At 36.5% G+C, this 13,901-nt stretch overlaps 1 protein-coding gene and 1 long non-coding RNA gene across 2 annotated transcripts in view; both read left to right on the top strand.

The window, feature by feature from the left end:
* Positions 1-13,901, top strand: part of hpn (hepsin) — a 40,141-nt gene that overhangs the window by 8,870 nt on the left and 17,370 nt on the right. The window contains exon 3 of the mRNA XM_022668683.2: positions 12,262-12,363. Within this exon, the coding sequence (XP_022524404.2) occupies positions 12,262-12,363 (102 nt within the window). The remainder of the gene's footprint in view (positions 1-12,261; positions 12,364-13,901) is intronic.
* On the top strand, positions 4,249-5,258 carry LOC125781251 (uncharacterized). Its single transcript, XR_007424473.1, has 2 exons — positions 4,249-4,349; positions 4,556-5,258. It is a non-coding gene; the product is annotated as an uncharacterized LOC125781251 (long non-coding RNA).

Below are 13,901 nucleotides of genomic sequence, written 5' to 3'. Positions count from 1 at the left end.
GCTTTCCAGGTAGCTTTCAGTCAGTGGTGCATCTGTGTTTTTTACTGCCAAGATAGCAATATGCCAGAAATGTACCTGAACAGACCTCATATTGAGACACCACACCCAACAATGGAGATATATTTAAAATCTCTAGTGCTATTTAAACGATGCAGGCGGAAGGCGTGAAAATAGACTGTTTGTTGGTGTTGGGAGATAGCAATGTACATCGCTCAGGTCAAGGAGGCGAAAAAAGGCCAGATGGCTTGCTTTTGCTGTTTTTTGTCGCATGTCACATGTCCATGGATCGGATGCGTATCTGATGTAGGACCACATATGAAAATTACTCAAATCTGATTTGAAAATTCTGATCTGAGCCATATTGAGCAAAAAATCTGATTTAAGTCAGTTCATCCTTGTAATGTGAACGTAGTCCAAGTTAAGAAAGAGACCAGGACAAATCAGTGTAGAAGAAGATTTCATTTAATGTAATTTTGGAGCATCCATCTGCAACATCATAGTCTGTTTGTCTGTTAAATTTTATGGCATTAACAAATATTGGAAAATGGACTTCAGCAAGATAAGATTGATTACAAGAAGTATCACACTTGTGATTAGTATTGGAAAAATTCAACCTTTATTTCCACTTGGTAAATACATTGAGTACACACAAATACATTTTAAATACAGCCGAGCATACTCAAAATTAAAGGGATTAAGTTAATTAAAGGAATTAAGTTTAAATTATAAAAACAAGCGAACAATGTAAGATTTAATTAAGAAAAAATTAATAAATTAAATTAAAATAAAAGGATATGCAGACAGGCTAAAATGTAGAGCAATTAAACAAAGTGATTAATATGTAGAATAGTAAAATATAAACAAAATTAAAGAAATAACCACAATTATGAAAAGTAAATGATGGAACTAAAAAAAAAATATTAATAATTAGTAAAAAGCAGTAATAAAACAAATAAAAGGATGAAATGAATAAAACAATGAAATAAAGGGCTAAAAGTTAAAACATAAAATTAGATTTAAAGAAAAGTCAAGATAATTAAAATAAGTAACAAGGTAAAAGAAAAACTCAACTAAAACAGGTACAGGCTGTTTGAAGGTGGTTGGATATTAAAAGTTTAAAATGATTTAGTGACACCAGCAAGCTGAGTTTTAGGGTATATAGTATATATAGGGTTTGTAGTGAGTTCCAGCTGACTGGTGCTGCACTGTAGCTAAAAGCAGATTTTCCCAGTTCAGGTGTGGGCTTGAGGGGTAAAAAATCAAATCCTCACAGCAGGGCTCCATCATAGAGCAGAAAGTCCTCCCTGGACAGAAAGAGACCTTTACTCCAACACAAGCAGTGAGCAGTCCCTGACCAGTAAAGGCTGGACAGGTTGGTTTTCCATGATATGGGCTCTTTAATTATATGATGCAGTCAGGTGTGACGGTCTCAGCAGCACACGGTGCCAGAACATGGCTTCAGGACTTCCAGTCAGCCGTGCAGTTCTTCACTACATAACACAGTCTTACTTGTTCTCTGGTCAAATGGGTCGAATCGAGTGCTGCTCGGCCACCGGCTCAGACGGAGGGGGATAACCTGAGAGATAATACTGAAACTGGAAGTTAGATTACGACACTGGACACAGGCTGAGCTGACTAACCCTCTGATTCCTGTGCTGTTACAGAGTTTCCACTGTACAGCGTCATTTACTGCAATCTGTTAAAGCTAACGATACAAAAGGACAAGCAGAACCTGTACTGGTTCTGGTTTCCATCTTGCTATAGGTTGGTAGTCTAAAGGTAGTTGAGGTAGATGAGACCTAAACAGAGTCTGAACTGAAGTACTGAAGGACTGAAGTAAAATAAATGATACTGGACAGACATAATCTGTCTCTAGTAGATATATAATGGGGAAATGAGAACAGTGTGAAAAAAAATGGGTGATATTGCACGATATTTCAGGGTATAATATCATTCACAATATTCAAAAAATGTTATGCGATATTATTGCGTAAGATACGATATGGCACACCCGTAGCATTATTAGATATTACCAAATATTTCACACTAAAAAGTGCACCGGATTATAAGGCACACTGTCAATAAACATCCATTTTCTGGTCCATTTTTATACATAAAGAGCACTTGATTATAAGGCCATTAAGCAATACTAGTAAGGAATAGTGGTATTGACATGTGTTCCTTCTAATCAGCAGGTCTCGCAGCTGGGTGGTGTTGGGGTAACTAGTTAAGTAAAAATAGTTAAGTAAAATAAACAAAACTGTAATTTATAAAAAAACATGTTCTCTTAAAGTCAAATCAGTGCTTGATGTTAATCTACCAAAAGAACTGTGTAAGACTGGTGGAGGAGAACATGCCAAGATGCATGAAAACTGTGATTAAAAACCAGAGTTATTCCACCAAATATTGATTTTTGAACTTTATGAATATGAACTTGTTTTCTTTGTATTATTTGAGGTCTGAAAGCTCTGCATCTTTTTTGTTATTTCAGCCATTTCTCATTTTCTGCAAATAAATGCTCTAAATGACAATATTTTTATGTTGTAATTTGGGAGAAATGTTGTCTGTAGTTTATAGAATAAAACAACAATGTTTATTTTACTCAAACATAAACCTATAAATAGCAAAATCAGAGAAACTGATTCAAAAACTGAAGTGCTCTCTTAATATTTTCCAGAGCTGTATATTCCGATGTTCTTTACTATGCCTCGGCTCAATGACTTGGGATAAGCACTTAAACAGTGTTGTGTTGTTTTATAAAAAAATAAATTTAATGGATAGTTTTATTAATATTAATAATGGTTAACAGTTTAGACAGACATTATTAATATGTCATTTTGGCCTTAATTTTTTGACTTTATTTACACTTTTTTTTGTAAATATTTGTTTAGATATGTTCAGGATGTTTCAGCTTCAGGATGTTCTGAGTTTGAAGGTGCTGGCTGTGTGTTTTCTCTGTGCCAGCTGGCACTGGCTGTGTGTTGTCCTGATGTTTACTTGATTGTGCTGTTTTCTGCTTGTGACTGGATTGAACTGGATTATCTGTACAATAAGATCCTGAACAGAACTAGAGTGATCCATGGTGTCCTTGGCATTGTAGCTTTTGCTCTTTCTGTTTGCATGTAGTACCATAATAGTGCATCTCAAAAAGTTAGATTATCATTGAAAAGTGACTTTATTTCATATGTATTACACACAGAGAGATCTATTTTAAGCGTCTTTTTTCTGTTATTGTTGATGATTGTTGGTGAGCGTGTGCACACGCTGCGGCTTACCCCGTCTTCCTGTCCTGTCCTGTTTCCCTCTTGTATGTTATTGTATAGATGGATTAATGGCTCATTTCGCTGGTACTTGTGACCATGTGACAATAAAGGCAATTCTGATTCTGATTCTGATTATGGCTTACAGCCAATAAAAACACAATAATCACTGTATCAGAAAATTTGAATATTATTATTAGACTAATTGGTACTTTTTGGAGTGTGGGCAGTGTGCCAAGTCCTGCTGAAAAATGAAATCTGCATAATCTTCAACAATAAAATAAATAAATGTTTAAAATATATAACTATGTGTTTAATACATCTATATAATATATGAGTTTCACGTTGTGAACTGAATTACTGAAATAAAGTGAAGAGATTCCCAAGTTGAGTCACTGCTTATAAGTCCCAGACTTATGAACAGGATATGATTTAACACATGACCGGACTATTGTTTATGGCATTTATTTAAAAAAAACTCTTTATACTTATTTGTTCAAACACTGAATGTTTTTTTTTCTTTCTTGTTTATTCTATGTAACTTTATGCATTTTGGAGATTAGTTAATGTTTTACCCACTTAACTATACTGGTGGACTATATGGGTGTGTGATATGGGTCTAAAATACTATAACATTATTTTTGGTGATATGGTAAAACTTCAGTAAACATGAATATACTACTTTAGATTACATTACATAGCATTTAGCGGATGCTTTTATACAAAGTGACTTACAAATAACATTTAGCAATAGAGGACATATTAGTTCACAACTAAAAGCATTTTTAGACAGGACCTAAAGGAGGTTAAAGGGAAATAATGGGATAGAGGAGTGAAGTAGGGGAAGAAGGAAATGAGGTTAGAAGTAGTTAGTGTGTTAGAGGTGTTAGGAGAGTAAGTGCTGTTTGAAGAGCTCTGTTTTCAGGAGTTTATTAAAGATAGTGAGAGATTCTCCTGATCTGGTAGTAGAAGGTAGTTAGTTAGATGTGTTAGGAGAGTAAGTGCTGTTTGAAGAGCTCTGTTTTCAGGAGTTTATTAAAGATAGTGAGAGATTCTCCTGATCTGGTAGTAGAAGGTAGTTAGTTAGAGGTGTTAGGAGAGTAAGTGCTCTTTTAAGAGCTCTGTTTTCAGGAGTTTATTAAAGATAGCGAGAGATTCTCCTGATCTGGTAGTAGAAGGTAGTTAGTTAGATGTGTTAGGAGAGTAGGTGCTCTTTGAAGAGCTCTGTCTTCAGGAGTTTATTAAAGATAGCGAGAGATTCTCCTGATCTGGTAGTGGAAGGTAGTTTGTTAGAGGTGTTAGGAGAGTAGGTGCTCTTTGAAGAGCTCTGTCTTCAGGAGTTTATTAAAGATAGTGAGAGATTCTCCTGATCTGGTAGTAGAAGGTAGTTAGTTAGAGGTGTTAGGAGAGTAAGTGCTCTTTGAAGAGCTCTGTTTTCAGGAGTTTATTAAAGATAGTGAGAGATTCTCCTGATCTGGTAGTAGAAGGTAGTTAGTTAGAGGTGTTAGGAGAGTAAGTGCTCTTTGAAGAGCTCTGTCTTCAGGAGTTTATTAAAGATGGTGAGAGATTCTCCTGATCTGGTAGTAGAAGGTAGTTAGTTAGATGTGTTAGGAGAGTAGGTGCTCTTTGAAGAGCTCTGTCTTCAGGAGTTTATTAAAGATAGCGAGAGATTCTCCTGATCTGGTAGTGGAAGGTAGTTAGTTAGAGGTGTTAAGAGAGTAGGTGCTCTTTGAAGAGCTCTGTCTTCAGGAGTTTATTAAAGATAGTGAGAGATTCTCCTGATCTGGTAGTAGAAGGTAGTTTGTTCCACCATTGGGGAATTCTGTATGAGAACAGTCTGGATTGCTTTGTGTGAATGTTTGTTTGGTAAAGCGAGGCGACGTTCATTGGAGGGGCGCAGCGGCCGGGAGGTAGCGTTAGCCTTCAGGAGTGATCAGTGCAGGTAGGAAGGAGCTGTTCTGTCATCACCTTGTAGAAATATATAAATATATATATAAATATATAGAGAAAAAAATGTAGAAATGAAAAAATACTATTAACAACTGTCTATATATATATAAAAAAAAACATTAGCTTAGGATGACCCTGAATATGTATAAAATAATCATAGTATAACAAAATAAAAATGTAACCAAAATAAAGTAATGCAGCAGCAAAAATCTACCGCAAATCTAAACAAACAAACCTAAATACAGTAAATATCAAAACAAATTTAAAATATGGCTTTCAAGAATATTGGGATATCAAGATATTATTGCACACTATATGATATGGTACACCCCTAACTTAAAACAACTATAATTTTAAACAATGATGTCCAAATTTTTAATGAAACTCAAACGTCTCAAAGTTGCTAGCTTCTAGTCCAGGAACCAGTTTGCAAAAGTCTTTAAAATGACAGTGCAGTTGGTGATCTGGGTGTGAACTCTGTGTGGAGTGGCAGGAATAAACAGGTTTGGATGACCCCTGTTCTCTTTCCCAGCGTGTCTGTCCACATCGGGGCCGTGACATTAGAGATCGCCCTAAAAACACACCTGCTCAAACAATCTGAGAGTGTTACCATTGTACCCCTACCTGGCCCAAGACACCCCGGGGGCTCGAGCAGGTAAATGGGAAAATAGCCCCTTGTCCCATTGGGCATGTGATGTTGATGTTCTGTTCCATTTAGTAACAGGGCAGGAGTCTTAGGTTTCACTCTGTGAACCAGAAAGAGAGCGAGTTCATCGAGAAATTTCTCTTAGTTTACTCTGAGATTTCTGCTGTTGAGGGCCATATAAAGTGTCACTCTAATTACAATGTAAAGATGTATAACCTGGTTAAAATTTTTGTGGTGAAAGTCTTCTCATCCAATGTTTTTCTTTATTTCTTTATTTAATTTATTTTCTATATGGTAGATTAATATTAAAAACATGAAATTAATTAAGGGACACATATGGAATGTAGTAAACTATAAAAAAATAGTGTTTGTCCTCCAGTAAAAAAAAAAACAAACAAACAAAAAAAACTGTTCACTACATAATTTCATATGTGTCCCTTAAATATTTTCATGTCTTTACTATTAATCTACAATGTGTAAAATACAATAAATACAGACAAATCCCCTGATCTAAACCTGATGAACTGAGATGATGATTTGAGGTGATTTGGGATGGGCTGGAGCTTCATAGTGTGAAGGAAAAGCAGCAACTATTGTTCAGCACCTCCAGGAACTCATTCAGACACTGATAAAACAATTCCTGGTGGCTCTACATCATGAAGACACCGAGATTAAAATACTAAGAATGTGCTGATCTGTCCTCAAAGATTAATGTGTTACTTTGAAGAATCTAAAGTATAAAACATATTCTGGTTTAACACCTTTTGCTTACAGAACAATTGTAAATGCATTCCAGTATAGCATTAGTATAGTATTTAATATTAAATTTACAACGTAAGGGGTGTGTCCAAACTTTTGACTGGTACTGTATATATTTTGAAAAACAACAACATGGCTGTTGGCATGTTCATGGCAAAAACAAATCTTAAAAAGAAAAAAATTACTGTGCGAATAACCATATAGACAACAAGTGACAAACTTTACCAACTAAAGTTTGACATAATATATAACAATTTCAAGTACAAGTTGTTTATTATGATAATTGTATGTTTACTATCTAATGAAGGTGCTCCTCTCTAACATTTCTCTCTCCCAGTACAGTAAAGTACAGGTGTAGCTAGCTTTATCTAAGTAGCTAGCAGAGCAATACCATAGAATGGCAGCAAGAAGTCAAGAAACGGCAAGTAAAAGTTCATTAATACACTCTTCTCAAATAAACTGAAAGAAATAAAACATTTTACTCCACTTCAGTATCAGTTACTACATCTTCACAGACTGACTGTTTACCACTGTAGCACCCACTTTATACCAAAAATAAACTTCTTTATTTTACTGAAAACATGATGTTTTTAATGAAATAGGAAACATGTTTATAGTAAACAAAGAATAGTATTTGCTACAGTAATTTTGCTACTGAGTGAGTAATGCACTATTTTTGTGTTTTGGTTGCACCTCATCCATATAGTTGGCTGACGCACCTTTTTCTTGCTTTTTTGTGAAAAGGTTAACTTAGCATTAGCATGCTAAATAAACCGACCACTAGCATAACTCTACGCCTGCTAAGCTAAAACACTGACTGCGGATCTCTTAATACAGATACTGTATGGAGAAGGTAAAGATTCTCTGTCTGCATGGCAATAAAATCTAGTATCTAATTGTAAATAATAAAAAATAAAATAACTGAATATGGAATAGTGAGCTTTTTCATCCACAAGTGAAAATGTATGAAAAACACATGAATTGGGAAAAGCCATGGGTCTTATTAAAACTGTATTTCTGGATGTACCTGAGGCTAAAACACGTTTAGAGGTCAGTGGGTAAGTGTGGTTTGTTTATCTGAGCTGAAGATGCTGTGTCTGCTATGTTTGTTTGGGCTGTTAAGTATGCCATCGTAATATTAGCTAGGAAGCGAGAAGTCTGTCTCTTTAAACTTTTTTAAAATAGTTTTAATAGTTCATAGCAATTATTTATCTCACTCTGAAAAAAATAGAAAAATCAACCTTCAACTCAAGTGAATAAAAACTAATTCTGACTAAGAAATGATAATTTATCATAAAATGACCTGTCTCACAATTATTGGCACCGTTAACAATTTCTTGGAAAAAATGTAGTTGAACCATTTCTTTAATTTCTACTGTAGTTTATAAAGTGGATCAAAGTATTTAGGAACCTTTAATTAGTAATTCATCACTTCCTGTTTGCCAGGGGGATAAATATGGCGTTACACAGAGGCCTATTTCTCTTACTCACTCTTAAACATGGGAATAACTAGAGAACACACTATTCAAGTAAGGCAGATGTGTGTCGACCTTCATAAATCAGGCAGTGGCTACAAGAAAATAGCCACTCACCTGCAGATGCCCTTATCTACTGTACAGTCAAAACAATCATCATAGTGAGAAGGATGGTAAGAGAAGTAAAAAGTTCTCTAAAGCTCACTGTAAAAGAATTTAATCAAATGGGAGCATCTTGGAGTTACAAGGTCTTCTAAACAACCATCAGGTGCTATCTACACCCATGTGCCAATAACTGTGGAACATATAATTTTATTTAAAAGATTTATTTATTAATCTGTGATTTTTTTTCGCACCAAATAAAGGCACTTGAATTAAAGTTTGGATTATTTTTCTTTTTTTTGCATTGTTGTCCTGTATTATATTTAAACCAGGGGTATTTAATTTAACCAGGGGTGCCAATAATTATGGAGGGCGCTGTATATTAAATTATGCGAATAAAGAGCAAGAAGTCTGCTGAAATTTACCAAGAATGCTAAAACGTGTTCTTTTGACTGCATGAAGCCCTGGGTTAAAACACAAGCAGTGGTGCAATCTCCAATCTCTGATGGAGATGTTAGCTTGTTTTTCAGTGCTGTGTCTGTTTGTGTGTGTGTGTGTGTGTGTGTGTGTGAGCATGCTCAGACTCTGCATGGTAACTGCAGTTAATCATCACACTGCTGCGGTTCTGTTTTGAGCCTCATAACTGAAAAGTCTTCAGTCGAGCAGAAGCTCAGTAACATCAGAAAAGTCTGCTGCTCTGGATCTTTAAGTAGAACCTGTTTGAGTGAGAGAGAAAAGCAGAGACGTTACAGATGCAGAAGTTCAATCTGTTAATTCCAAATTACAATTTTATCTACTCATAGTGCTTTGCTCAGCATGCAGAAGGTTAATGCGGTCTGTAGATTAGGCCTAAAAAATAGCACAACCCGTTTAGGAGAATTTTGTTGTTATAAAATTTATTTTTTACTTATTTGGCTGATTGCTAATTTGCTTACACTATAATTGACACCTATGCCAAAGTCTGATCTCTGAAAAATAGCCAGTTGTTTACTACTGCTGGTGTAGTAATTGAATTGATCCTTTTTTTTTGTTTTTGTTTTTAGGAATTTGGATATTTCTCGATTTTTACTCATTTTAAACATTCCTGCCCACTTACTTCAGTAGGACTCAACTTGACTTGCTGGAAAGGTGAAGGCCAGCATGTGCTTTTACAAATCACATAAAGCCAATCAACTGCTTCTGTCTTGGCAAGCAAGCATTGCACCAGAGAGTGATGGGAAGGCCAGTTATGCTATGTAGTTTTCATGGATATTTCTACTATTTTTCCAGGATGTTACTGACTTTTTTAATGATAGGGTACCCAGATAGCATGAAGAATCAGCCCGAGCTTATCTAATATATGACAGAATTGGCTGAGATTCAAGCACTGGCCATGTGGAATGTGGTTAATTGGGCCGAATCCCATATTATACTCAGCAACCGGGGTGTTGGCACATCCAGCTTGGTCTGATTCCCATATTATACTCAGCAACTGGGGTGTTGGCACATCCAGCTTGGGCCGAATCCCATATTATACTCAGCAACCGGGGCGTTTGCACATCCTTGGGCCAATTCCCATATTATACTTGGCAACCGGGGTGTTGGTACATGCAGCTCAGGCTGATTACCATATTACACTCAGCAACCGGGGTGCTGGCACATGCAGCCTGGGCCGATTACCATATTATGCTCAGCAACAGGGTTGTTGGCACATCCAGTTTGGGCCGATTCCCATATTATACTCAGCAACCAGGGTGTTGGCACATGCAGCTTGGGCTGATTCCCATTTTATACCCAGCAACCAGGGTGTTGGTACATGTAGCTCGGGCCACTTATCACATTATACTCTACAACCGGGGTGTTGGTACATGCAGCTCAGGTTTATTCCCATATACTACTTAGTAACAATGGTGTTGGCACATTCATCTTGGGCCTTGTGTCACATTATACTGAGCAACCACGATGATGGCACATCCAGTTTGGGCCGATTCCCATATTATACTCTGCAAACAGGGTGTGGGTACATGCAGCTCAGGCTGATTACCATATTATACTCAGCAACCGGGCTGTTGGCACATCTAGCTTGGGCTGATTCCCATAATATACTTGGCAACCGGGGTGTTGGTACATGCAGCTTAGGCTGATTACCATATTATACTCAGCAACCGGGGTGCTGGCACATGCAGCTTGGGCCGATTTCTATATTATGCTCAGCAACCGGGCTGTTGGCACATTCAGCTTGGGTCGATTATCATATTATACTCAGTAACCGGGTGTTGGTACATGCAGCTCAAGCTTATTCCCATATTACACTCAGCAACCAGGGTGTTGGCACAAGTGGTGAGGGCCGATTCCCATATTATACTCAGCAACTGGGGCGTTGGTGCATGCAGCTTGGGCCGATTTCCATACTATACTCAGCAAAAAGTCATGGGACAGGATTCTAATTCACAGGATATGTGGAAAGTGAGTGTATTTTTTATGTAATGTTTATGTTAATGTTCACTATATTTAGTGAGTTATGCAAACTGAAATCATATTTAAAAAAAAAAATCATGAAATATTTTACAGATCTCTTACTGTACATGATTATTTGTGTCACTGTCCAGCCCCATGGCCAAATCTCACAAATCCCAAATCCTGTTCTGGGACAGACTGACACTCACAGTGTTCTGTGTGATACTGTGTGTATGTGTGTGACAGAGAGAACATGGCACTGGTATTAAATGCTCAGTTTGCTTTGTGTCCATAGTGCTGACTTTGGACTATTGATCTTATTCTCTCTGCAGTAGTAAGTGAGCTTCATTGTGCTCTGTCTGCTGGAGCCTCTGACTTTCAGGACAAATGCATTTCTCTGTATTATTAATATCTGTCTTTTAGGTCCATTATATTAATATACACTACGGGTTGAGTAATTTAGATCACTCCTATTTCCAGTGTTAGTGCTATATGCCTCAGACAAGCTGCTTTTGTTACATTTTCTCATCATAGCAATGACTTTATTACTGCACTTCACCTGTCAGAACTATAATTCTTCTCTTCACTGCTAAAATGGTGGCATCTTCACACTATGTTTTGACCAGTGCACCAATACAAACCAAAACCTTCTTTGTATTCCTTCATCATGTGATGTCTATATTTTTTAAAGGCCAAATATAATATAATAAAAGGACCTGGTTTGATATCCCATGACTTTTGCCACATCCCGTGGAAGCTAAAGAACACTGGACTGTTCTGTGGGATGTGTGTGTGTGTGTGCTATGTGTCTCCCGCATTGAATAATAATGTAATATTTATCAGTCGCTTATCTGTTCACACCATAGGTATTTAGTATTTTGCCACACACCACCATCATCACTACCCACTGTGCTGTGCACTACCTCACTTAGACTTAAACTCACATAATTCACGTCACCTTGCCATAAGCACGCTTGTCAGTGTTTAACCCTTGTGTGGTGTTCATATTTGTGTTACTCGTTTACTTTGTTACTTGTATTTAATTCAGCAAAATTAAGCAGTTTTACATTAAAATGCTTTACACATGCTTGCTTCATCTAAATTACAAGCAATATAAACAGCTTACATGGTTGATATTTGCCCTTTACCTTTCTTATGATACATTTCTTTCAAAAAGTTCTACTCTTTTTTTATTAGTTTTTTAATAAAATGTAAAAGAAAATGAATTAAACTCAAGATATGAGTAGAAAATTTGTTTAGTTTCAAATTTACAAATGAAGCAATGTTTATTAGCCCTTGGCCAAACATACTGTATGTAATATAAATGTGTGTGTGTGTGGGGGGGGGGGTTGGGGGGGGGGGTGTACAGTGTGTGTTTATCGAAAATGTGTTTTGATATATGTTTTTCACAAAAAATGAGCCAATGCCAATGAGTTTGAGTTGAAAACACCACACAAGGGTTAATCTCACTCACAAGATAGCCTTATACAGATACAGTGGCCATTCCCAAATCAGCCCCTGAGGTAAAACTTCATGGACAATACTGTTATCCTATCACTCTGTACAGTGTATAGGTTGTATTTGATTGAGTCATCTACTGTATCTAAATGTATCTCTCGTTTATTTCTGACAGGAACACAAGGGATGGCCCTGTGTAGCCCATGGCGGGTAGCAGTTGCTGTGGGTTTGACTGTGGTTGTACTGGGAGCACTGGGAGCTGCCATCTGGGCCCTGGGTAAGAAGTGTTGCTATGCTGATTTATCGGAATGTATTGTCCAGTACAGGAATTTAAGGGCTGCTTCCAAAGCCCTTAATAGTGTACCGTGTATGTTGTTATTAAATTGCTTATATACAGATTTGTTCTAAAAAGAGAACAAAGCTTGTCGCTGGGGCTGTACCTTATTGAGGTACAACAGAGTTTCTCTGTTTTTTAGTGTGTATGGGTTGCAGATGTTTGTTTTTTTGTCTTAATAGGGTGGTTTTCAAACAGTGGTTGCCTCCAGTGTGTTAGGTTGGTATAAAATGTGGACCCTCTGGTGGTCCCTTATGTGAGAACTGTTGCCTTCCATCTAAGTTGTGATAAACAGATAATAATGTGGGATGAGAATGTAGAAGCTTGTATTCTGATAAGCCTTCTATGGCATAATTAAAAAAAAATATATATATATACTTTAGTCTATGTTTTGAGAGCTTGGGTGTCCCCGTTGATATATGAATAAAAGAAATTAAGAACCACTGATTCAGCATTATTATTATTGCCTTGTCCTGTAGCTGCGGCAATAATTCCCAAAACACTGTTTTAGAGAGTAAATGAAAGCAAAATATCCACATACAGCTCTGGAAAAAAATAAGAGACCACTTAAAAATGATTTGTTTTTTTTATTTTACCAAATTAAAAACCCCTGGAATATATTCAAGAGGAAGATGGATGATCACAAGCCATTAAACCAAGCTGAACTGCTTGAATTTTTGCACCAGGACTGGAATAAAGTTATCCAAAAGCAGTGTGTAAGACTGGTGGAGGAGAACATGCCAAGATGCATTAAAACTGTGATTAAAAACAGAGTTATTCCACCAAATATTGATTTCTGATCTATGAGGTCTGAAAGCTCTGCATCTTTTTTGTTATTTTAGCCATTAATCAAATAAATGCTCTAAATGACAATATTTTTATTTGGAATTTGGGAGAAATGTTGTCCGTAGTTTATAGAATAAAACAACAATGTTCATTTAACTCAAACATAAACCTATAAATAGCAAAATCAAAGAAACTGATTCAGAAACTGAAGTGGTCTCTTAATTTTTTCGAGAACTGTATATATATTTAATGATCGGCTACAGAGTAAGACTTGTCATTGCTTGCAAATGTGTGTCAGTCTGGCAACCCTTGTAAGCTTAGCGTCTGGAGATGAGCGGGTGGGGCAGAAAACTTTACCCTAGTGTTTGGAATTTGGGCTTCTGTGGCCAATTTCATACACTCACTCATTTTTATTACTGATTATTCATTAAAAAAAGAAAAGAATGAAAGCTAGCATTCACATCAAATCTTTTCAAACTGCTGCTAATGCAATGTTAGCCATGAAAGAAAACCCTAACTGCTCATTCTGTTAGATTATTCTATAAACACCTACACTGGCCAGCATTTCTACATAATATGGTAAATATCAGTCTTAAAAGCACAGTAACAAAAACAAGTCTAATGTATAAAATCAGTTATAACTGTACTTGGTCTAGAAGTTAATTCAGATTTGTTGCCTTAATTGTAGATTTATA

Source organism: Astyanax mexicanus, chromosome 1, assembly GCF_023375975.1.
Source record: "Astyanax mexicanus isolate ESR-SI-001 chromosome 1, AstMex3_surface, whole genome shotgun sequence".
Classification (NCBI taxonomy): Eukaryota; Metazoa; Chordata; class Actinopteri; order Characiformes; family Acestrorhamphidae; genus Astyanax; species Astyanax mexicanus.
Note: the sequence above shows the minus strand (reverse complement) of the source record. Positions and strands in the feature narration are given on the sequence as shown.